General features: G+C 38.3%; 1 protein-coding gene and 1 pseudogene across 1 annotated transcript; one reads left to right on the top strand and one right to left on the bottom strand.

The window, feature by feature from the left end:
• The first annotated feature begins 200 nt into the window (after positions 1-200).
• LOC127669739 (tyrosine-protein phosphatase non-receptor type 2-like) lies at positions 201-7679 on the top strand (annotated as a pseudogene).
• Positions 7680-9941: 2262 nt separating this feature from the next.
• Positions 9942-10904, bottom strand: LOC127669255 (olfactory receptor 2H2-like). The gene has a single exon (XM_052163109.1). The coding sequence runs from the start codon at positions 10902-10904 to the stop codon at positions 9942-9944; it is 963 nt and encodes a 320-aa protein (XP_052019069.1).
• Between the last annotated feature and the right edge of the window lie 14759 nt (positions 10905-25663).

Genomic DNA, 25663 nt, shown 5'->3' with positions numbered 1-25663 from the left:
GAACCAATCTGGAAATCAATTTCGCAGTACCTCAGAAAATTGGGCATAATACTACAAGAGGATCCTGCTATATCACTCCTGGCCATATACCCAGAAGATTCCCCGGCATGCAATAAAGATCCATGGTCCATTATGTTCATAGCAGCCTTATTTATAATAGGCAGAAGCTGGAAAGAACCCAGATGCCCCTCAACAGAGGAATGGAAATGGAAAATGTGGTATATTTATACAATGGAATACTATTCAGCTATTAAAAACAATGAATTCATGAAATTCTTAGGCAAATGGGTGAAACTGAAAAATATCATCCTGAGTGAGGTAACCCAATCACAAAAGAACACACATGGTATGCACTCACTGATAAGTGGATATTTGCCCAGAAGCTTTGAATACCCAAGACACATTTCACATATCAAATGATGCCCAAGAAGGAGGAAGAAAAAAGTATCGATACTTTGGTCCTTCTTAGAAGGGGGAACAAAATACCCACAGGAGGAGATACAAGGACCATAGCAAATTAATATCCCCCATTAATTTTTAAAAATCACCAAGGGTTTGCAACTAACCTCTTCTGATCCATACCTTTTGTAGCTGAATTTTGTTGACTTATTTTATAATCCAAATAGTTAATAGAACCTCCTCCCTGTCATTTTTCAGGAGCAATATGTAACTCCTGGCATGGTTTAATTCTTTGTGTGTCCTTAAATATTTTCTCTAAAGTATATGTGTCAGAATCAGCCAGCAAAAACATCACCCATGATAAATAATGAATTGGGGAAATGGCCTGTGAATTATTTCTAGTGGTTTTTGCACAAAATACTGGCATGAAGTTGGGCTGGTCAACATTCCCTGTGGCAGAAAATTACACTGGTATTGTTTTGCAAGTTGAGCACTATTATGAGTAGGCACTATGAAAGCAAACCTTTCCCTATCTTGCTCACGCAAGTGGATAGTAAAAAAGGCAATCCTTTCAATCAGCTATTATCACAGACTAAGTCTTAGGTAATAAGGTAAAGAAAGTCCAGGCTATAATTGACCTACTGTTGGATTACTCTGTGCACTGCTCTTAAATCTTTTGACTTTCTACATTTTCCTGATTTCTTTCTCTTTTTCTCTCTCTCTCTCTATCTCTCTGTCTCTTCCCCCTCTCCCTCTCTTCTTTCTTTCTTTCTTTTTATAAAAAATACAGGGAATTCCATGGGCTGGTAGACTCTTCTATGTGTTGAGTCTCCAGCTGCTCTTTTATTACCTGCTCAGGTGCTTGTAATTTTTCCTTAGTTATGGATGATAGATATACCCACACAGGCTTGTCGGTAGACCATTTTAACAGTAGAGACATTGGTATTTCAGCAGTGCGCTTCTCCCTATAAGTTTGGAAACTCAATGTCAGTTATGTCCTGTGTTTGGATAATTGGCACAGCCTGGGTTTGCTTTTGATGACATATATCACTATCTTCACCAAGAGAATTTACCATTTCACCTTTATTTTTTCTTTGTTTGTTCTTTTTTATTGAATATTTTATGCATTTACATTTTATATGTTATACCCTTTCCCACTTTCCCCTTTGGAATCTCTGTCACACCTCAGCCCTCCCCCTGTTTCTATGAGAAGGGTTCCCCTTCTTTCCGCCGACTCCCACCTCACCACCCTGGCATTCCCCAATTCCCAAACCTTGGGGAATCAAGCCTTTACAGGACCAAAGGCTTCTCCTCCTATTGATGCCAGACAATGTCATCCTTCACTACATATGTAGCTGGAGCTCTGGGACCCTCCATGTGTACTCTTTGGTTGGTGGTTTATTCCCACGGAGCTCTGAGGGTTCTGGTTGGTTGATATTGTTGTTCTTCCTTTGGGTTGCAAACCCCTTCAGTTCCTTCATTCCTTTCTCTAATTCCTCCATTTGGAGCCCTGTGCTAAGACCAATCCTCCTCTGTATTTTTCAGGCTCTGGTAGAGCCTTTCAGAAGACAGCTATAACAGGCTTCTGTCAGCAAGCACTTCTTAGCATCCACAATAGTGTCTGGGTTTGGAGTCTGTAGATGGGATGGATCCCCAGGTGGGGCAGTCTCTGGATGGCCTTTCCTTCAGTCTCTGCTCTACACTTTGTCCCCATATTTCCTTTAGACAGGAGCAATTCTGGGTTAAGAATTTGGAGATCAGTGGGTGGCTCCTCCCCCAACAGGAGCCTTGCCTAGCCTCTGGATATGGTCTCTACATATCCCTCCCCTTTGTTGGGCATTTCAGCTAACCTCATCCTTTTGGGTCCTGGGAGTCTCTTGCTTTCCTGGCATCTGGGGCTTGCTTGTGGCTATCCCCACTTCCCCATCTCCCATTATCACATACTTCTGTTCAAATTCCTGACCCTCTATATATCATCCCTGTCTCCTTTCATACCTAATCATCTCCCCTCCACACCCTTTCCTCTCAAGTCCCTACCACCCTCTAACTCCTGTACCATTTCACCCTTTATTTCATCATGGACTATCTCTGAAATGGCAGGAATGTTAATTCAAGTAAACCACTGCTATAGAAGATCCTTTCCCCATAAAATTTATGAATATATCAGCCACATAAGGCATTAACTTTCCTATTTGACCATGCAGTTGCATACATTTAACAAATCTCAGACTTTGTTTATCTAAGATAACTTTTCAATTCCTAGAATCCATGTATAAACCTTCTGAAGTGGCCATTCTGAATTTCAATCATTTTGCAAAATGATAGTTACATCAGCTCTCATATCTCCCAAATTTTCTATTTCAATGCCATGTACTTGTAATTTTACTTTTGGCCTCTGATCATTAATAACATTGCCAGATCACACATTTTCTAGTACATCTAAACCATTCTATCATTTCAACATGAATGGACTTACCCTTGATTCAAAGAAATGTTTTCAGATGAGCAATCATATCACCTGCATTAAATTGCATCTCTCTTTTTACATAAGCTATACTTTTAATTTCTCCTCTGAAATCTTTGTCTATAATTCCTGAACATACAATGAGTCCTTGAGGAAGTCAATCCAATCCTTCCTAAGATCATAACTCCAGTAGTTATTTCATAACATTGAATTTTGGGGGATACAATAAGATGTTTAGCTGTGGCCAAGTTCAGAGCTCTGCTCCCTGTGATAGCCTGAATTATATTTCCAATGTTAATTGGAGGCTTTTTGGTCTCCTTGTTACACTGAAATGGCTTATTATTTTTGCTGTGGGGCCTCGAGCCATGCCCCTAAGGACATTTCCTGACAGTAAGAAATTACCTTGAATATCTCTTTTGGACCTATACTTATTGGTCCAATGGCAACACTGCCATATTACCTTGCAAACCCCTGGAAACCTAGTCCTTCTTTGTGGTTTATATTTAGAAAAACTATTGCTTGTAGGGATGTCTTACTTGCAATTTTGTTGCAAATTACCTTATTTCCCACAATTAAAGCAACAGGTATTTTGATATCTGAGACCTCTAACTATAACTTGACCTATTGTATTAGCATGGTATATTATAGAAACAATATCAGTTTATCCCTTATCTAATCATCCATAGGCAGTATTGGATGCTTTAATGGTTTAATAAATGGTTTACATTTGGTATTAGATTTTTCACACACCATACTTCTATTAACACCTGCTTTGTATCAGGATCTGATTTGGCTTTGTTCACAGCTGAAAATAATCTTTATAAAAATATCAAAGAAGGGCTATCCATAATGCTGTGTAATAGGTATAAATGTGGTAACTTTTCCCCCGGGGTCCTTAACTTTGCCCAGAACTCTTAAAATTATTAAGTGATATTGTTCTATAGTAGAATCATCAAATTAAATTTGTCCTTGTATATCAGAGTACCACCGTTCATCCAGCAACTGGTCTTTTCTTATATTCATCCCCCTCAGTCTACTTCACTGTTCAATATTTGTGGCCCCTTTTCTCTACTGTGTTATCCATTGCAGTTGGGGAACAGTTTCTAGTATGACTTATCAATCCCTTCCAGTACTGGGGAATAATTCTATTTTGGGTAGCTCAGTTATTTAGAATTTGTTTTAGATAAATCAAGTGCATCTTGCATGAAACCATAGGCTCTTTAAATAGCCTTAGATCTATCATTTCTCTAGGACATCATCCTATTTTGTAATAAGCTTGTTCCACACCAATAGCAGACATATCCTCTTTAACTACTGGAGAAGCTGATGATAATCGCATAACCTCATGCATCCCCTGCTCTAACTCTGGTGGTAAAGTTGGTTTAAATTTGAGCCTTTCTCTCAAAACTGCTAATTCATCACACCGTCCTCTCAATTTTTCAGCTTTTCTCTGAACCCACCTCCCTCCTGTCCAATTCTATTTCCTCTTTTCTTCTGTAGGAAGCTCCCTTTCTCTTGCTCACTAGGGCTGAGCCTTTTTGTTCTCTTTCCAGTGTTCTTTGTCTCACAAGTGCTTCCATCTCCACCTGCAATCTTTTTAGTTGCACAGACAAGTCTGCAACTCTTTCAGAAAAGAGACCAGAGTGACCACCTTTTTCCCCATTTCAGCAACTTATCATTTCTTAAGCACTTCCGTTTCCATCTACAATTTTTCAAGTGTGCAGCCATTCTTCCAACATTTTTTGAAACAGAGTGTAGGAAGAAGAAAAGCTGTACAGAGCCATATTGGGGCAGTCATGCACTTGGTCGGAGTTTGACTTTGGTCAAGGATAATCCCTGGCTTAGGGCAGGAATCTGCCATTAAGACATAATAGGGAAGTAGGTTAAAGCAGGAATTTTTATCCTAGGGTGGAGAAGCTCAGTGAAGGTTAAGTTCGTGGTTCCTCCAGGTCTAGGAATTCCTGAATTAAGCAGGTGACCCACCCAGCTCCCAGAGCAGTCAAGACGAGGACCTCCAAGAGAAGCTAGACAACTTCCACCGGAACTCAGCCCAGAGTCTGGGGGGGAAGGGTTTGCCCAAACTGTTAAAAGGTCTGGCGCCATTAAAGTTTCCGGCCTCAATCAGTAAAACATTGTCCTGGACCTTATTTCTTTTCGCACCTTCCCTATTCATCCCTCAGCTTCTGTTCCAGCTACCCACTTCGTAATAGCTGCAGGCAGCTATGGAATCCAACAAAAAGCAAGCAAACAAACAAGCAAAAAAAAAAAAAAACCCAAAGAAACAAAAACAATAAAACAAAAATCCTCTTGGGTTCAAAGCTAGGATATCCCAGTGGTTGCAGCCACAATAAATTTTTTGCTGGCATCCTGAAAAGCAGTCCATTTCTTCATCACATGCCATTTGTTATATGGCTTTTGGAACCAAACTTCCCTATTTATCCTTACTTTTATGCACCATTTGTAGCTCATCTTGCTATTTTGTGGGTTTTTTTTTCCTTGCTGACGCTTTATCCCCTCGGGTTTCACTCCTAAAACTAGAGAAGAGAGAAAGACGAGTAGAAGGAGAGGGGAATTAGGAAAATCCCTGAATCTAATTTTTTTCCTTGTGTTTCTTCTTTGAGCATAGCTAGTAATAGGCTGCAAACAACCTCCCTAAGTGAAAAATAATCACCAGGCCTACCTCTTGGGGCCCTAAGATTTACATCCTTTCTGAAAGTTTCCTAGAATTTCAAATGTCATACAATCACAGAAACTGTCTTCAGCTGGCAAAACTATGACTTGGATGGAGTTCAAGACAAATCATAATCAGCTGCTGTGGTCAGTCCAAAGTAGCCCTATATCTCTACACTTGGTATTAAAACAAAACCACATTCTTGTAATATTTCTTTTAAAAAAAAATCCAAAATTCCAAAATTGTCACTACAAAATTTCAACACAATTCTTTATAAACCTTAAAAGGACAATATTCAATTTCATATGAAAAACAAAAATCATGATTTAAAGATAACTAAACAATCCTGAAGAATAAAAGAACTTCCAGAGGTATCACTATCACTAATTTCATGCTGTCCTACAGAGATATATCAAAACTGAATGTTGTCGGCATTTAAAAAAAAAAAAGACGTTGCCAATGGTATTCAATTGAAGACTCAAACAAAGATCCACATACCTACAGATACCTGATTTTTTTTTTTTAATAAAGAATCCAGAAATACACAATGGAAAAAAGAAAGCACTTTCAGCATGGAGAAGAGTGCAAATACATCCATATTTATCACCCTGCACAAAACACAAGTCCAAATGGATCAAAGACCTCAGCTTAAAACCAGACACACAACACAACTAAAGAGAAAGATGGAGGGCGGGGAGGGGCGGGGGGGGGGCACAGATCACGCATGCGTCACAGTGCCAGCACGCTCCGGGGATAGAGCAGGGCCAGAGCTGTTGGCTGTGGTGGTTCCCCTCGCACTACCGCTGCCCCCACCATGGGCTACCATCCAGCAGGAGTTTGAGGAACTGGATACTCAGTGGCACTGGCAGCCGTTATACTTGGAAATTCAAAATGAATCCAATGACTATCCTCATAGAGTGGCCAAGTTTCCAGAAAACAGAAATCGAAACAGATACAGAGATGTAAGCCCATGGCACACTTCCTAACACATGCTGTCACTTCTGGCTCACGGTGTGGCAGCAAAAGACCAAAGCAGTTGCCATTCTAAACTGAACTGTAGAAAAAGAATTGGTTAAATGTGCCCAGTACTGGCCAACGGATGGCCGAGAGATGATGTTTAAGGAAACAGTATTCAGTGTGAAGCTCTTATATGAATATGTAAAATCATGTTATACAGTACATCTACTACAGTTAGAAAATATCAATAGTGGTGAAACCAGAACCATATCCCACTTTCATTTTACCACCTGGCCAGATTTTGGAGTTCCGGAGTCACCAGCTTCATCCCTAAATTTCTTGTTTAGAGAATCTGGTTCCTTGAGCTCCAATCACAGCCCTGCAGTGATCCATTGCAGTGCGGGCATCCGGCATTCTGGCACCTTCTCCCTCGTGGACACCTGCCTTGTTCTGATGGAAAAAGGAGAGGATGTTAATGTGGAACAATTATTACTGAACATGAGAAAGTATCGAATTGGACTTATTCAGACAACAGACCAGCTCAGATTCTCCTACATGGCCATAATAGAAGGAGCAAAGTACACAAAAGGAGATTCAAATATACAGAACTGGTGGAAAGAACTTTCTAAAGAACATTATCTCCTATTTGTGATCATTCACAAAACAGAACAATGACTGAGAAATACAATGAGAAGAGAATACGTTCAGAAGATGAAAAGTTAACAGGACTTCCTTCTAACGTGCAAGATACTGTGGAAGAGAGCAGTGAGAACATTCTACGGAAATGCATTCGAGAGAATAGATAGAAAGGCTATGATGGCTCAGAAGGTGCAGCAGATGAAACAGAGGCTAAATGAAACTGAACGAAAAAGAAAAAGGTAAGCCGGGTGGTGGTGGCGCACACCTGTAATCCCAGCACTCTGGGAGCCAGAGGTAGGCAGATTTCTTGAGTTTGAGGCCAGCCTGGTCTACAGAATGAGTTCCAGCCAGGGTTATACAGAGAAACCCTGTCTCGAATAAAACCAAATCCAAAAAAAAAAAAAAAAAAAAACAAAAAACAAAAATAAAAAAACAAAAAAAAAAAAGAAAAAAGAAAAAAAATATTGGCAACCTATTCTCACTAAAATGGGGTTTGTGTCAGTCATTTTGGTTGGCGCTTTGGTTGGCTGGGCACTGCTTTTTCAATAAAATGTTCTAAAAATTAAGTTTTACCCAGCACCTTTCTGCACTAGTAGCAGACAGTGGTGCATTAATTTCAAGGGTTTGTTAGTAGATGCCTCATACCCCAGAAACATTGTGATAGAGTAGACATCAACCAGATAAGGGGTATTCACACTCACAAGCCCAGCATCTCAGGACTCAGCACTGCAGGCTCCTCTGAGACCCAAACTGTCAATGGCTCAAAATAAAGACAAGCATGCTTGTTAAAAACTGTTACATCTTACAGCTGTGTTCACACCAGTATATTGAGAAATCCTTTATCACAAGGATTGGCTTTTGGAGGTCTTGTGGATTTTAACCAGCACTTGATATAAGCAATAAACATTGTGGGTTTTTTCTACATTCTTAATGGAAAGAAAAATATCCTTTAAACAATGTATGTAATGTGTAATTTACTGTTGAAATGGGCATTACAACTTTATATCCATAACTATTTTAGGGTAAATATATTTTATAAGTACCTATTTAATCTTACTTTTGTAGTTAAATGTACTTTTTGAAGGTTCAATTTGAAAGTCGGTTACCATAGAAAAATAAATTGTGTGTTGACTCAGTTGTTAAAAAAAAGAAAGAGAGAAAGATGGGAATAACCTAGAATACATTGGCACAGGTGTTCTGGAAAGAACACCAATAGCTCAGGCACTAAATTCAACAGTTAATAAATGGGACCTCACAAAACTGAAAAGTTTCTGTAAATTAAATGACACAGAAGTGACAACTCATACTGGTGGAGCAAGGGGAGCTCCTCCATTGCTGATGGGAATGCAAATCTCATGACTATGGAAATCAATATAGCAGTTTCTCATAAAATTGGGGACTGACATACTTCAAGATCCCAGATATACCAAAAGATAATCCATCCTTACACAGGATACTTGCTCACTTTTGTTCACAGAGGCTTTATTCACAATAGCCAGAAATTGGACACACCCTTGGTATTTCTCCACCGAAGAATTCGTTTAAAAAAATCTTTTGTATTTCCACAATGGAGTATTATTCAGGTATTAGAAAAATATATCAGAATTTTGCAGGCAAATAGATGGAATTATAAGAAAACTAAATGACAGAACACAGACCCAGAAAGACAAATCAGATATATACTCACTTAGAAATGGATATTAAATGTTAAATATAAGATAATTAAGCAATAATACACAGACACAGAGATATTCTATAAAAGGACTGGCTTGTGGGAGCACTAGGATCTCACTGGGAAGGGGAAATAAAATTGTTTTTGTGGGTAGACTTGGGGTGGTTGGTGATGGGAATAGGATGGATCAAGTGGGTGAGGCCATATACCTATGGAAGAATCAAACACAATTGACAAAAAATAATTCTTAATGATATTATGTTATTCTCATAGATTGAAGCATACAGAAAGGCTTCCTCTGACAGCTGATGGGATTCATCACAGAGACCCACAGCCAAACATTAGACAGAGCTCAGAAAACCATGTAGAATAGGGACAGGAAGGATTGTAACTTTCAGAGGGGTCAAGAACACAAGACAAAAGCCTACAGAACGACCTAAGCATAGCTCATATAGGCTCATAGAGTCTGAAGTGGAAATCATGGAACCTGCATGAGTTTGTGTGAGTTTTTGTTAGGACATTTGCCAGTTTGGGGTGTCTTAAAATAAAAAGAAGGAGCAAGAGATGGCTCAGTGATCAGAATGCTTGCTATTTTTCTAAGGACCTGAGGTAACATTTTAGCACTCAGATTATTCTGTAATTTCAGGCTCAGGGAATTCAAACTTCTTTTCTGACACCTTCAAGAACCTGTACTCTCATGGCATGTATTCAGACAGATGTATTCACACAAATAAAATAAATATTTTATGTTTTAAAGTAAATAAAAACAGGCCTGTGTTGTAGTTCAAAAAGTGTTTAATTTGTAGTTTGCTCTGTTTTAAACTCCCAGGACATTCTGAAGTAAATAGAAACAGTAGAAAGGTATGAAGCAATGCTTAGTGTTTAATTTACTAGTATTGTAGTTCTTCATTACAAATCAACTGTATCATATTTCTTAAGAAAATGACTACCAAAATAATTTAACTACCACATTGTACTTCAATCACCACTTTGAAGAAATAGATGGTCTAATCAATACCTAATGAATGAAGCTAACATTTCACCCCAATCCAAATGAAGCTATTCTTGATTTTGTGGAGGCCAACCTCAAGGTTTTTGAGTTAAGATGGCTCTGCCTTTTCAAGTAAAGAAACAGAAACTCATATGCCAGCATCTTTAGTTATCTTTGTGGAAATCCAAGTCTTCCACCACAGTCTTATCACTGCTTCTTTTACTTCCTTGTTCTTCAATGTATAAATGAGAGGGTTAAGAGTTGGAGTTATTACAGTGTAGAAAAGAGTGAGAAACTTGCCCCATTCATGAGCATAGTGAGTCTTAGGTTGAAGATAGACACCTGTGACAGTACCATAGAACAGGGAAACTACAAGAAGGTGAGAAGTACAGGTGCCAAATGCTTTTCTCTGCCCTGCAGGTGACTTTATTTTCAGCACAGATTTCACAATAGCACCATAGGAGGAAAGAATGATGGCCAAGGGTAACACTAGGAGGATAACACTGGATATGGACATCTGCACTTCATTGTAGGTAGTATCTGCACTGGAGAGCTGAATCAGTGCTGGAACTTCACACACAATGTCATCTACTACCCTCTGAGAGCAAAAGGGCAACTTGAGGGTAGCAGTGGATTGGATCAGAGACTGAACCAACCCAGAACCCCAAGCAAGGACAGCCAGCTGCAGACAGACTTTAGGGTGCATGACAGTTACGTATCTCAGAGGATGGCACACTGCCACATAGCGGTCCACAGCCATGACAACAAGAAGGACACATTCAGTAGCACCAAGCCACAGGAAGATGTAGAGCTGAGTGGCACAGCCACTATAGGTGATAGTTTTCTTTGGACTTCTCAAATTAACCAACATCTGAGGAACACAGCTGCTTGTGAAACAAATATCTAATAAGGAAAGGTTGGAAAGGAAGAAGTACATTGGGATCTGCAGTTTTGGGTCCTTCGAGGAAACAAAAATTATGATTGTATTTCCAGTAAGAGTCAAACAATAAAAGACCAAAATTACCCCAAAAAGTACCTTCTCTAAACATGGCTTGTCAGAGAAGCCACGGAGGATGAAATTGCCATGGGTGTCATTGCAAACTGTGCCCATGCTCTCTGGTAAAATTGCTTCTTGAGGAGATGACATGAAAACAGTTGCTCAAAAGTCTGTGAAGATCGTAGTTAGCAGGAACCAAGGCTGTGCAGCTTGTTTGATTCCTTTTTACTTAAGAGTATGATGGTAACCTGTAATATTTATGGGAAAATTGTTGAATGAGTGAAGTAGCTTAATATTTGAATTCTGCCACTCATTCTTTTCCTTTTTTCTGATGCTTTATATCTATTCATAGCTCTGCAAGGTAAACTGTGTAAAATACACTAATTTTTTAATAAAACCACATTGCAAAATATAAATATGTTGCATATTTGTTATTTAAGATTTAGCATTTACTACACTAACTGAATATACAGATTGTTCAATGCTTATCATCCTTTTTACTTTCTCTTGCTCTTTTTATTTCTGTGCATCTCCTTTCATCAAGCTATTGTCTTCTGCTTTCAATTTTTGCTCTATCTTTCAATTTCTGATTTTAAATCATCACTTAGGCATTTTTATGCGGTATGATTTTGTGAATGGATTAATCTTCTGCTTCTTATGTTTCTAATTGTCTTAGGGCAAAAATAAACCTTAAAATAAATGAATTCACTCCTACTCCAAGTAAATTCTAAGTGTTTATTATATAAATAGACAAACCTTTATTTAATGTGTTTTTCTTCTAATGAAGAATAACACTTGATCATTCATATAAGAATTCCACATTCTCTATGTGGGGACAAGTTTAACACTGGAATGGTAATGCCTAAATTTTATTTATTTATTTTTAATTATTTTTATTAGATATTTTCTTTATTTACATTTCAAATGCTATCCCCTTTCCTCAGGTCCCCTCTAAAAACCCCCTAACCCATTCCTCCTCCCCCTGTTCACTAATCCACTGACTCCCACTTTCCTGACCTGGCATTCTCCTACCCTGGGGCAATGAGCCTTCACAGGTCCAAGGGCCTCTCTTCTCACTGATGTCCAACCTGGCCATCATCTGCTACCCATGTGGCTAGAGCCATGGGTCCCTCCATGTGCAATCTTTGGTTGGTGGTTAAGTGCCTGGGAGCTTTGGGGTTACTGGTTGGTTCATATTGTTGTAAATTTTATATAGCAAAGTATTCATATATTTTTAAGAAGAGATGATGAAGCATGATAACAAAAAGAACTGAATAAACAAAAAACTTAGAATTAGTCCTAAAATATTTCAAATCAGTAAAACCAAAATCAGTACAAATAATTAAGGGCCATATATAAGACTTTAAACTTGATTCTGGGAACAAGTGTGTGAATTAATATTTAAAGTGTTATATTCATATTTTTATTTTACTCATATACTAGAAGCAGATTTAGCTGAGGATTGCACCATTAGTACTTATTATAATTAAGGAATTTATTGAAGTACAGGATAACTGCAGAACAAGATTTTTTGCAGAGCACTTAGATGAATAATTAAAATTTTACCATCTTTATTTACTTTATTCATCTTTTTACTGTACCAGGCATTCTAGAAAGTTTATACCCTGTCTTTGTGACTGTGATTTTTCAGTCCTATTCATCCTTTATATTCTCTAAAATTTTGAACTGTAGTGATATTCCTACCTTTGTCATGAATATGAGTATAATGTACTCACAGAGGGATAACTGATGTTTTGAGGAACTTTGTTTCCTGTGTCCAAATCTACAACCTCATTCTATTCTTTGAGTTCTGTCATTTCTTATAGTCCCTCTCTAGTAGTCTCTGTTTTCCACACTCTCTCTTTGTTTCCTCTGTAGAGTAGCAATGTCTCTATTTCTGTTCAGATTCTATATATAAGCTTATCTCCCATTTCTTAATTAACTACTAAAATTCTTTTGGGTTTTTTTTGGATTTGTTTTTTTTTGTTTTTTTTTTTTTTTTTTTTTTTTTTTTTTTGAGACAGGGTTTCTCTGTATAGCCCTGGCTGTCCTGGAACTAACTCTGTAGACCAGGCTGGCCTCAAACTCAGAAATTCGCCTGCCTCTGCCTCCCAGAGTGCTGGGATTACAGGTGTGTGCCACAACCACCCAGCAATTAACTACTAATTATTTCAAGAGATATACTTTCCCTGGATCAGCTGTTTATACACTGCTTTTTACTGGGTAGGGGAGGTCTTAGTCTAACTGATTTCATTATGCAAAATTTAAGAATTCCTGTTCAGATTGTTATTTTCTAGACAATATCAATTATCATTTGATTGTTGTTTCAACTCATTATTTTTACTCTTGTAAGCGTTCTTCAAAGTGTTCTTAAAAGCACCTGGTGCCCCTTTGACCCTTAGGGTTACAAAAGCAAAAGGCAGCATTTGTATGTTTCTCTTAAAGCTGTTGTCTCCGGTTCAGAAGTATCTCATTCTTAAGACCAGTTCTTATTTCAGAAGAACTACAACACACAGTCCTCTGCAAACTCACATGTATTGCAGATAAATTAATATCACTCTGCTTTAAGAACCCAGTATGTATACTCTTCTCTGTGTCCTGAGATCTCAAAGCTTGAGAAACCATTTTGTGTATCAGCAAGTCACAGAGACATAATGACCCAAATGAAATCTTCAAGTGAAGATGGTGGCAAGTAGATTAATGTTTTAGCCAGTCTTCCTTCAGGTACACATTCCCTTTCTTAGGATGACCCCAAAATTATATATATTCATTCCATAAAGCCAATATCAAAATCCTATATTGTATTTCCTACTTACTATCTCATTCTGTTTTCCCTCTTATATTTGCCTATGTTAGATAACTACACCTACTTCTCCATCTAAATTTGTGCTTTAAGGAGAACCTAAATAAAAAAAGTCATTGCTGTAAATCCACTTAGAAGTAAGTGCCTTAGAAGAATAGTCTGGAAATAAATTATGCATAATTCAGATTACCAAGTACCCTGCACTGTTAAATAATCATGGTAACCCCTAGCATGCACCAACATAACCATCATTCATAATCTGTCTTATTTGTAGCATTAGATGAGGAAGTTGAAGGGGTCTAGCAGGCCTGATCATGAAAAATATAAACCCAAGCATGGCAAACATAGCAAATAGGTTTTGCCTTCTTCCTCTCCCTTACTAAAAAAGTTATATTTTAAAAACTAGCCCCCAAAATCCATTACCTTATTTGGCCACTGATTCATTTCTGATACCAAATGCCAAATGTAGACATGTTCCCCTTCCCTAATTCTACCTTTTTGTTTTGTTTTTGGTTTTTTGTTTGTTTGTTTTTTAATTCTACTTTTAATATTGGTTTCTAAATGCTTTAATTTACCTTCTAGCCTGTCACCCATCAGAGGTAGTAGAAAATAAAGGTTATTAAGACAAGGGAGATATGTACCTGTTTAGAAATGTTTCTTTGGAGCAAACCCCATCTGAGTTGTCAAGTAATCCACACTTCAGTTCACCAGTCAGCAGCAGCAGCTCAATCCACTTACAATCACTTCCCAGATATACCAGCAGTCCAGTTCAGTTGTGTTGGGATAGCAGCAGCTCTGGCACAACCTAGTAGGAACATCCAGGCCTCAGTCAAGTCAACAGAAGGGACCAAGACCACAAGGGATGCCAGGAGAAGTTCTCAGCTGTGCCTCTCTCAACAAAGTGAAGATCAACAAAGACACGAGACCAAGAAGTGTTACAAAGCAAGCTCTACAAGCAAGCCCTTCTCATAGTCTATTGAGACCTAATTATAACTCCCTTCAAACATCATGTGGTATCCACAGGTCTTGCCTCACCATGTGTTTTGGCTCAGCATGTTTGTCTTAGCAAAACTCCACATGAGCACATGAGTCTGTATCAGTTGACCCCACTCTGCTAATAGGCCCAGGTCTAAGGAAGTGGCAAGATGCTGCCAGCATAAGACCAGAAGGTCTTTTTTAAAAACGTGTTTCTCTCTATGGAGTCATGACAAATGGAGCTCAACAATCCATGTAAAGTGAAACAATACATGTATGTCATTACCAAAGAACCCTTCATCAAGTCCCTTTTCATGTGTTTGCTTTAGCAAAACATCCTTTCATCTATGTCTGCTTCAGGAAAACATTCGTTCAGGTGTCTGCTTTAACAAAGCATTCTTTCACTTGTACCTGTTTCAGGAAAAATACTCCTTCATGTGTTTACCCCAGAAAAATGCCATCTGCCAACACAACTGACTTTACAAAGAACCCTTAAGTTTCTACTTCACACAAAGTTCCAAAATTTAAAGTTTATTATTTGAGTATGTCCTATCAGTATTTACCAACTCACCCTAACACAGACTCTCATTGTTTCCCCTTAAGAACCCTAGAATAGAAAGATAATATACAAACAGTGCACCTATCGTTTTACTGCAACCTCTGTGATATCACAGCCTTTGTTAAAAAAAAAGAGGAAGGCATGGTAGTGCATCAATATAATTCAGTTCTAGGGACACTGAGATAATTTCATCCTGAAGACATTTGAAGGAATAGACAAATGATCTAAATAATTTAACAAAATACAAAGCAAGAAAATTTAATTCATCTGATTCCTCATAGATGAAAACACTGTTGGTACTTGAATACAATCTGGAGAAATTTTGTTTACCATACACATATTTTAAACCAATGCAATATTGTAGTTTGAGTTAAGGTCTAGCATTAGATATTGTGTATAAGGAAGTATGGTTATAAATATTAGACTAATACATATTCTAAGAAATATTGTTCTGAGTATTTGGGCATGTTTAAGCAGTATAATATTAGCTTAGTATCCAATTGTATTCAAATGTTTTGATTTCATAGCATTTTAAAACTGTACTAGTATTTTCAATTTTTTTATTTTTCTTTGTAGCAATAAGTGGACTATGCCTCATAATTTGATTCATACGAATGCACATTTGTTCACACATTTAGAATAAAAAGAAATTAATCAATTATCATGTAACAATTTATTGCAGGATGGATTACAAATCATAGTCCAAATGTACTACTATAATGTGTGAATATGCAGCCTTACACATTTAGCCTTTGCAATAAATTAATGTTTGCCTCATTTCTCAAATTTTAGTATATTTTAAGAGATCATCATTACCTAATGGTACACTTATTTTCAAAATCAACTTTAATTTGGTCTTGGAGAATAGTTTGCTAGGGAAGAGTACTTCCTGTGAAAGCATAAGGGCCTGTGTTGTATCTGCATTGTCCATGTAAAAATTGGATATCGTTTCATAGGCTTGAAATTTCAGTGCGAAGGGTGAGTTGGCAATAGGAAGATTGGGGGCATTGCTGGCCTTCCAACCTTTGTGTGGGCAGGTGTATGTTAGAGTGCTGTGTGGTGATGAACCCCAGGTTCATAACTAAGACCCTTTATTAAGGAAAAAAGTGATGTTGAACATTTCTTAAGGAGCTTCTCAGCCATTCGAAGTTCTTCATGTGAAAATTCTTTGTTTAGCTCTGTACCCCATTTTTAATAGGGTTATTTGGCTCTCTGGCATCTAGCTTCTTAAATTCTTTGTATATATTGGATATTAGCCCTCTATCAGATTTAGGGTTGGTGAAGATCCTTTCCCAATTTATTGGTTGCCGTTTTGTCTGCTTGACAGTGTTTTTTGCCTTACAGAAATTGTAATTTTATGAGGTCCCATTTGTCAATTCTTGATCTTAGAGCATAAGCTATTGGTGATCTGTTCAGAAACATTTCCCCTGTGCCCATGTCCTCAAGGGTCTTCCCCAGTTTCTTTTCTATTAGTTTCAGTGTGTCTGGTTTTATGTGGAGGTCCTTGATACACTTGGAGTTGAGCTTAGTACAAGGAGATAAGAATGGATCAATTCACAATCTTCTTCAAGCTGACCTCCAGTTGAACCAGCACCATTTGTTGAAAAGGCTATCTTTTTTCCACTGGATGTTTTCAGATCCTCTGTCAAAGATAAAGTGACCATAGGTGTGTGTGTTCATTTCTGGGTCTTCAATCCTATTGCATTGATCTACCTGCCTCTCACTGTACCAATACCATGCAGTTTTTAACACTATTGTTCTGTAGTACTGCTTGAGGTACGGTATACTGATTCCCTGGAAGTTCTTTTACTGCTGAGAATAGTTTTAGCTATCCTGTTTTTTTTTGTTATTACAGATGAATTTGAGTATTGCTCTTTCTAACTCTAAGAAATGTTCAACATCACTAGTCATTACAGAAATGCAAATCAAAACAACCTGAGATTTCACCTTACACCAGTCAGAATGGCGAAGATTAAAAACTCAGGAGATAGCAGGTGTTGGCGAGGATGTGGAGAAAGAGGAACAGTCCTCCACTGCTGGTAGGAATGCAAGTTGGTACAACCACTCTGGAAATCAGTCTGGCTGTTCCTCAGAAAACTGGGCATAATACTTCCGGAGGACCCTGCCATACCACTACTGGGCATATACCCAGAGGATTCCCCAGCATGCAATAAGGACACATGCTCCACTATGTTTATAGCAGCCTTATTTATAATAGCCAGAAGCTGGAAAGAAGCCAGATGTCCCTCAATGGAGGAATGGATATAGAAAATGTGGTATATTTACACAATGGAATACTACTCAGCAATTAAAAAGAATGAATTCATGAAATTCTTAAGCAAATGGTTGGATCTGGAAAATATCATCCTAAGTGAGGTAACCCAGTCACTGATAAGTGGATATTAACTCAGAAACTCTGAATACCCAAGAGACAATTCACATATCAAATGACTCCCACGAAGAAGGAAGCAGAGGTCCCAGATCCTGAAAAGGCTTGTTCCAGCACTTTAGGGGAGTGCCAGGTCAGAGAAGTAGGAGGGGGTTGATAGGAGGATGGGGAGAGGGAAGAGGGCTTTGGGAACTTATGGGGAGGGGGAACCAGGAAAGGGAAAATCATTTGGAATGTAAACATAGAATATGTTTTCTTTTTGGTTTCGTTTTGTTTGGGGGGGGTGTACACACACATATAATTTAAATGGAATCTTCTTATCTGGGCTGACAATTGCCCCCATAAGAGCCACAGACTATTAAAGAAGAATTCCATACCAAGAATGAAAAGCTTCCTCTTGAGTGGTTCATTGGAGTTTCCCAAGACACACCCCAGCTATTATAGGCTATTGCTATTGCCCTTGATTACACCAGTCCCTATTGCTGAAGACAACATGCAATACAGTCACTGAAAGGCAGAATTGAAAGCCATTACTCTGAGAGCCAAATTCCAATGTACCAGAAGGTTCCATGCAATCTTCCAAGGGAGGAAACAACCACTTGCAGATCTCTCTATGATATTTATGAATCCCAACAGCCACCAGTATGGTGTCCTGACCCGCAGGACAGTCAACAGGGTCCCCGGAACTACCTAAGAGAAAGGCGAGAGACAAGAGACATGAGAAGACAGACAGCAAGTCAGTATTCCGATCAAACTGTCAAGTTTTATTTTTTTACACAATCTAATTTAAAGGGAAATGTATAGGTGTAGGGAGGGGTTAAGGGGGAACAATCTCAGGGGGCTGGCATCATTTCTAAGAAACAGTTTCTCAGAATTTCTGGGAAAGGCTTGTTATTGCTGCTGGAACCTTGGCATGATAAAAAAGGGGGTCATGAGGAGGTAAAGTGGAAGGTGGTTGCTATAGTAACCTATTCACAGATGAGCTTCAAAAGGAGGGGTTTTGAGATCGACTTAAGAATGGCTCCTGGCATGGAGATCTAAGTGAGAATGACTCCTGGTATCAAGATCTCCTGGCAGCGAGATCTAGGTGGGGATGGCTCCTGGTATTGAGAGCTCTTGGCATTGAGATCTAAGTGAGGATGGCTCCTGGCATCTCTCCCTTCTCTGTATAGTAGAGAGCAGAGGTCAGATAGCCATTGATGGAAAGCAGATGAGGCACCAAGATAATGGGGCAGCACCCGTCTTAGGAATCAACCCGGTCATCCATCATCCCGGTCCCATTTGGACGTCTCTGCCAGCCTCCAGAAACTCCTGTCTTAGGTGGGAATGGCCCTGGAAAGTTGCCTGTCGTTGGCTAACTGCCCAGCAAGTTTATTGTTATTGGTGCCTTCAGCTTGTGGGGCTCCTTCTGGAGTCCCAGCTGGAATGGCTGAGACAGGAATGCTCTCTCTGTTAGGGTACTCGAGTGTGCTGTTTGGGCTGTTTTGCCCTGGGGGTTTAGGTAGCCATCTCTCAATCCTCCATAGCCAAACGATGGTAATGTACCTAAATGGGCTTGGCTGCCAAGTCATCCACCTGCTTCTTAATTAGGGTGGTGAGGCATTTAAAAGCCCATGGTCCAAAAGAATATAACAATAATAGACCTACAAAGGGTCCTATGATACTGTGTAAAAGTGTAGTGAGCCATGGAGAGGTAGAAAGCCAATTTTCATACCAACTTTCTTTCTGTTCTCTTCCTCTCTTACATTTTTCTAGTCTTTATCTGACTATTTTCATGCTATTTTTTTACAACTCCTGTCTTACTAGCATAAAAACAGCACTCTTCTTTTAAAGCTGTACAAAGTCCACCCTGTTGGAGCGACAGGAGATCAAGTCCCCACCTATTTTAGAGGACAATCTCAGCTAGGGAGTCAGCAGAGTGGGAAAGATCAATTATCCCCTGCTGAAGGCGTTGCATGTCTTGATCAATGGTGGCACTTACCTCTGTGTACCTAGAGTTAGAAAGAACAAAGGAAGAAATACCTGCCCCTGCTCCCATAGCTCCAAGGCCAAGTAGGACAGAGATAGTAACAGCAGAGATAGGTTTTCTGCGAGGGTGGCTCAAAGAAGTGCAGTCTCCAGTGGATGTGGATTGATTCCACAGGTGAAAAAATTCTTCAGAGCGATAATAAATTAAATGAGGAATCATCTTAATAAGGATGTAAAACTCATGGCTCTCTCCATCTTTTTGATTTTGAAAAACTAAGGCAGAGAGGCAAGGTGTAAGGCCATCAAGGCACTCACACCAGGTTCCCTCCTTGGGGGGCAGAGAATAAAATAATTGCCAGGAGGGGGAAAATAAGTTTCATTGCATAAGTGAGCATAAACTGAGGGGGCATTTGTTCCACTAGAGATCACACAAAGTCCCAGGCCAGATATTTGGGTTAATGAAAGACCTGGCCAAGCACCCTTTTGCTAATGGCAGTGCAATGGATCATCAGCATGAGGTGGGGGGGGGAATCACCAAGAACGGCATTTCCTTCATAAAAGGGTGGCTGAGAATGGTAGCACAACAAGCAATCTTCAACAAGTTCAGGGGAAGTTTCATTTAAGGTGAGAAAAGTCTGATTAACTAAAGAAAGTACAAGATTCTTAGTGGCAGCTGGCTGTACAGGCAGGCAGTGTAGTGGCTGATGGCTTAGCTGGTGGTCAGAGGGGAAATACAGAAAGTAGGGAGGTACCATTAAGAGAAGGAGCATGGGTGGTGTCCTGATCAATTCCTCTAGGAGGAACAGGGCGAAGTACCAACACAGGATTTGGTCCCATTGGGACTTGCTAGGCATGATATAAAGGCTCTTTAAGGAGCTTAATAGAAAAAATAATACCTGCATCTAAGCCAAGTACATAGAGGTGAAGACCCCATTCATAGCCTATTTGCTAATGTAGATTGGGAGATTTTGCATGGGTGGCAAACGTAATTTGTAAAAGTGTGCAACATCCCTTTGTAGAGGGATTATAGGCCTTGCAGGATTCACCATCTGTTAGAAAGCTACACATGGGTGTAAAATTATGTTTTACTTGGATGAAATCCCATGAGGAGAAGTCCAGAGGCTCTCCCAAGGGTCCCAAACAACCAAAGTAAATCCTGTGGATGTCTTAAAGAAAATAAATGGCAGGCCATGTTCTATGAGTTCAAGTCTCCACTTGAAATCTGTAAAATGTAAATATATGGCCTTTTGACAACCTGAAAGGGGGCAATCAGCAGTTGCCAACATCTCCACTTTAATCTGTTTATAATTTGTTTAATTTTTAGCTAAATAAAATTGCCATGCAAAGAGGGGTGTTTTGTCTGTAAATGTCTGTGGTGTCAGCATGAGTAGGAGACATCCAAAGGTGTTGAGAACTGTGGCCATTTTCAGTGATTATAATCAGCATCATTCTTTGTCTCAGCATTAGCATACTCTGGCAGCTATGATGGTTCTTCATCATCCTGCAGAAAAAACACAAGTATGCCCTCTTATCTACACTCAGAGAGATCCCTAGCATTAAAATTTTAAAATTTTTGTGGTATATAAAGATGTGATTTTTCCCTTTTATTATAAAAATATTGTTGTAAAGTTTTATGGGCCTGTTCCACAATATCTTGTCTTTGAGAATTATGAGGAATCTCAATAATATGACTAATATAAAATTATTGAAAAAACATCTCAAATGACTCTAATAGTCAGTTATAATATTTGTCTTAAACTGATTTGGAACATTCAGTATAGAAAAATAACATATGTAATGACTAATTTTATTTTTTTGTTGTTGTTTATTCTGTTAAAACAGCTATAACTAAAAAGCTTGAAAAGCTGTTAATAGTCATATGCATATTTTTAATTAATTTTTTTGAATTGTATTTGTATAAATAATTGTAAAATTTAAGAATAGGTAGAATTTAGAAAAGAAACAATTTTAAGCAATGTAAGCCATGAGCTATATGTATATATTATCAATATAGAAATCAAAAATTTGATTTTTAACATTTTAAAAAGAGCAGCTATAGCACCCAATTCAATTATCTGTGCTGAAGCAAGGGGAAACTCAAAAGAATAAACATGTGGTCTAATTATATGAGCTTTACTCCCACAGTAGATGCATTTTTATAGGATGCATGTATAAATCTATAAAAATATAAAAACATGTATGAGGCAAATTTTTTTTCCTCTTTAGCAAATCTTAATTTATTTATTTTTTTATTTACATTACAAATGATTTCCCCTTTTCTGGGTCCCCACTCCCCGCAAGTCCCATAAGCCTTCTTCCGTCCCCCTATTCTTCCCTCTACCCCTTCCCACTTCCCTGTTCTGGAATTCCCCTATACTCTTGCACTGAGTCTTTCCAGAACCAGGGGCCACTCCTCCATTCTTTTTGGACATCATTTAATCTGTGGATTATGTCCTCGGTATTCAAATTTTCTAGTCTAATATCCACTTATCAGTGAGTGCATACCATGATTGATCTTTTGAGACCAGGTTACCTCACTTAGTATGATATTCTCCAGCTCCATCCATTTGTCTAAGAATTTCATGAATTCATTGTTTCTAATGGCTGAATAGTACTCCATTGTGTGTAAATATATCACATTTTTTGTATCCATTCCTCTGTTGAAGGACACCTAGGTTCTTTCCAGCTTCTGGCTATTACAGATAGGGCTGCTATGAACATAGTTGAGCATGTGTCCTTATTGCATGCTGAAGAATCCTCTGGATATATTCCCAGTAGTGGTATAACAGGGTCCTCAGGAAGTGACATGCCCAGTTCTCTGAGGAACCATGAGGCAAATTTTTAACAATTTAGATAACAATTATTAATCTTGTCAAAAAAGGCTTGCCATGTAATAGATTAACAATTAATAATAATCAATTTAATTGCTGTTTAAAATAAGGAACAAACATTTCATCATGCTCTTAAAACATTCCTTTTAAAAATATTTCTATGATTTTATCTTGCAACACTTAATTATTACACCAAATCTTTATTGGAGATGTTAAAACTTTATTTGGAGAGATTTTACATTAATGTTCTCTTTGTTAAGGAATGGAAGTATATCATAAACTGTTGACAAATACTTACAGTAGCTTTCTCCAAGTTATATCTCTCAATATTTATTTTGCCATCTATCTTGAGAACAGCAGAGGCTTAAATCCTCTTATGGCAAACTTAAAGCAGTGTCTTTGCCAAATAATTTATCTTAACATTTTTTTAAATTATTTACTTAAAAAATTTAAAAGCCCATTGTTAAGAGCAAGCCATTTCTTGAAGAAGAACTTTCTAATGAAATTATTTTATTGTTTTTTTTAAAGTTATCTTATGCTCTTTTAAAGTTAGAAGTAAATGCTTTTATGATTATCAGTATCCATAAAGGAAAAAAAAAACTATTTAAATCTATAATGATTTTGTATGTAGTAGGCAGGCCAAATTTTAATGCCTTTATAATTTCTATATAGCCTCATTAATCTTTCACAGATCTAAGTTTGAACTGTATTTTGAACCATATTTGTATAAATATGTTAAAAATGTTCTTTTGGTAAGAAACTCTCTAGGTGAGGCCTGCAAGATGAAAGCTGTGTCTCTCAAGCCTCTGCTGAGGCAACTCGGAGCTTTGTATTAACTCAAATGTAAATCTTTTGTTCTGAGTCTATTATCTCTAAGATCAGACCTACACCCACAGGTCCTGCAAGGAGTAGCCTATAACCAGACCCCATTGTATGAAGGTCAAATAAAAAAAGGAGCCTGTAATATCAAAGCATAACTATAATTTTTGAAAGCAAAACCCAGTTTTAAACAATCTTTTCTCCTTAAAATTAATAGCAAACACATCACTTTCATACTGCAAAGTTTGTCCATCAGTATGTTTGAATGTATGACAGTGTAACTTATTGAAGAGACATTATTTTAATCTTATTTTTACAAGTCTGATATCTAGGATAAGAACCACATAAAACATTATGTCAATTTAGAAATATCTTAGAGACCTGTTTATCTTGGATTGTGTCATGCCACGTGTTGCTTAAGATAGCTCTAACCCTGAATTATCAGTTTTAAACTTACCTTTTGTTACCATCATTATACCTTTTAAATCATGTACAATATTCTATAATCAAGACATGTAAAACATTTATATCTTTAAGACCAATTAGAAATAAAGATGAAGCAATTACACGAATCTCATAATTTTAAACCAAACAAAAAATTTTCCTCCAGTTGTAATTTCAGGGGAATAAAGCTCTTTGAATCCAATCATCACCATGGTAGAAATTTTTCTAGGAGAATTAACCATTTCCACTTGTCCTAGAGCTTGAGGCTGCTGGCTCTTTAAGAAGTAGCTTTTTCTTCAGTTGTGTTTGACTCCTAGTTAAGAATGTGAGGCACCTTAAATCAGCCTCCTCTGTGTAAACTGCAACTGGCAGGACTGCCAGAAGATAACATTATTTTTTACCATTTTTTTCTTTTCAACATAAAACATAAAAATAACAATCATTCAGCCAATTAAAACAATAGACAAACATAAATTGACACACATATGGACAGGTTTTGTTGCACCAAAGACAGACAACAGACAGAGAGGGAACTTGATGTTCCAAAGAGATCCACATATCTTAACCAGAACTAAGAATATCTCCAATAGGATTTGAGAAGGAAGCAGGATGTCTCTGGCTTTCCTCTCCTCCCCAGGAGAGTTGTGAAATAGCTATTAACCATTTTTTTGATACCACGTCCTGCATGTGGAAAAACTGCTTTTCTGAAACCTGGTTTTTCTCTCTCTTGTTTAAGATTTAACCCCTTGTCTTCTGTTTTTCTGGGAATTCTGCCAGAGAAGGGAGGGGAGGCACAGTGGCAGTCACTGATAGTTACTCCCCAGTGTCCTGCTTTTTTAATCTCTGTTGGATTCACAAAAAGAGAAAGAGGTTTGGAGAATATAATATACGGCAGTGTGGGGAAGGGGGGGGGTGCCTAGGCAAACACACACAGACATGGTATAGAATAAAGTTTACTCAGGATGGAGGGTAAAAATTAATGGGGTACTGGAGGCAGAGAAAGGCAGAGAGAGAGTGTGTGTATATATAAGTAGAGACTGGCCATGACTATGTGGAGAGAGGTGGGAGGGGAGGAGAGCCCAGGGATTTCTTTGCAGTCTAGGACTTACATTCTGCCTGTGAGCGGTTTTTACTTTTGATTTCTCCAGCCACTTCAGCTGCCTCTGACTTCCAAAGAACAAATTTTCCCCCAGAGATCTCAGCTCAAGCAAGCTGGATAAATTCCTCAGGTGTGAGCCAATCGTCAGTGGAAGATTGTAAGTGCCAAAATGAAGGGAGCATTGCCCATAGGTTGTGACTGCGGACTTTAATTTTTCTAAAATTTTAAAGTTAAGGGACTTGTTTTGGCTCTGGCTTTTTCTAGGTATTTGTTTTTGAAATAAATCCTGAAGTTAGAGTGATCATTTGTCCCTATAACTCTCCTAGCTCCTTTAAGAGAGCTACTTGCTCCTTGCAGCTATCATTTGGCAGAGGGAAGAAATTTTTTTTCAGTGCCTCTTCTGCTCGCAGCTTTCCTCTCCAATTTGACTTCCTCCCCAGGTGATAGAGTGTCAGCACCTGAATTATGACTAGATTTTGTAGAGAAGGATAGACTTTGGTCTTTTTGAGAAATTAGGGAAAAGAGCAGACATAGACAGAGACCGTTTTAAATGTCCCTCCTCCATATGTATCAGAGGCAGGAGGGATAAGAGAGCACAGAGACAGTGTCTGGATGAATGCTTTTTCAGAGAACTAGATCCTGAAAGCAGGAGGAATTCTGAATAATGTCATTAATCAGAGACCAGTAGTTAAAGGCAGTAACCGGAACCCCCCCCCCCAAGACCAAAAGTTGCATAGTAATCTTGAAAACAGTTACTTACTCTAGCCCATGTTTTCTTATCTATGGTTCCTTCCTCTGGGAACCAGGGACAATTTGTCCAACATAATACTTAAGACCCTAAGTACTTCTCAAAGAAGTACCTAAGATCTCCTTTTCTTAACCCCTCGTGTCTTGAGAGATTTAGCCTTAAAACAGGCTAAATAAATTCTTGTCCCATGGGGTCTCACCTTCTGAGACGTTGTTGCCATGGAGATTTTCCCTGGCCA

The sequence above is a fragment of the Apodemus sylvaticus genome, chromosome 19 (genome assembly GCF_947179515.1).
Source record: "Apodemus sylvaticus chromosome 19, mApoSyl1.1, whole genome shotgun sequence".
NCBI lineage: Eukaryota > Metazoa > Chordata > Mammalia > Rodentia > Muridae > Apodemus > Apodemus sylvaticus.
The sequence above is the reverse complement of the archived record's forward strand: the minus strand, read 5'-3'. Positions and strand labels throughout refer to the sequence as shown.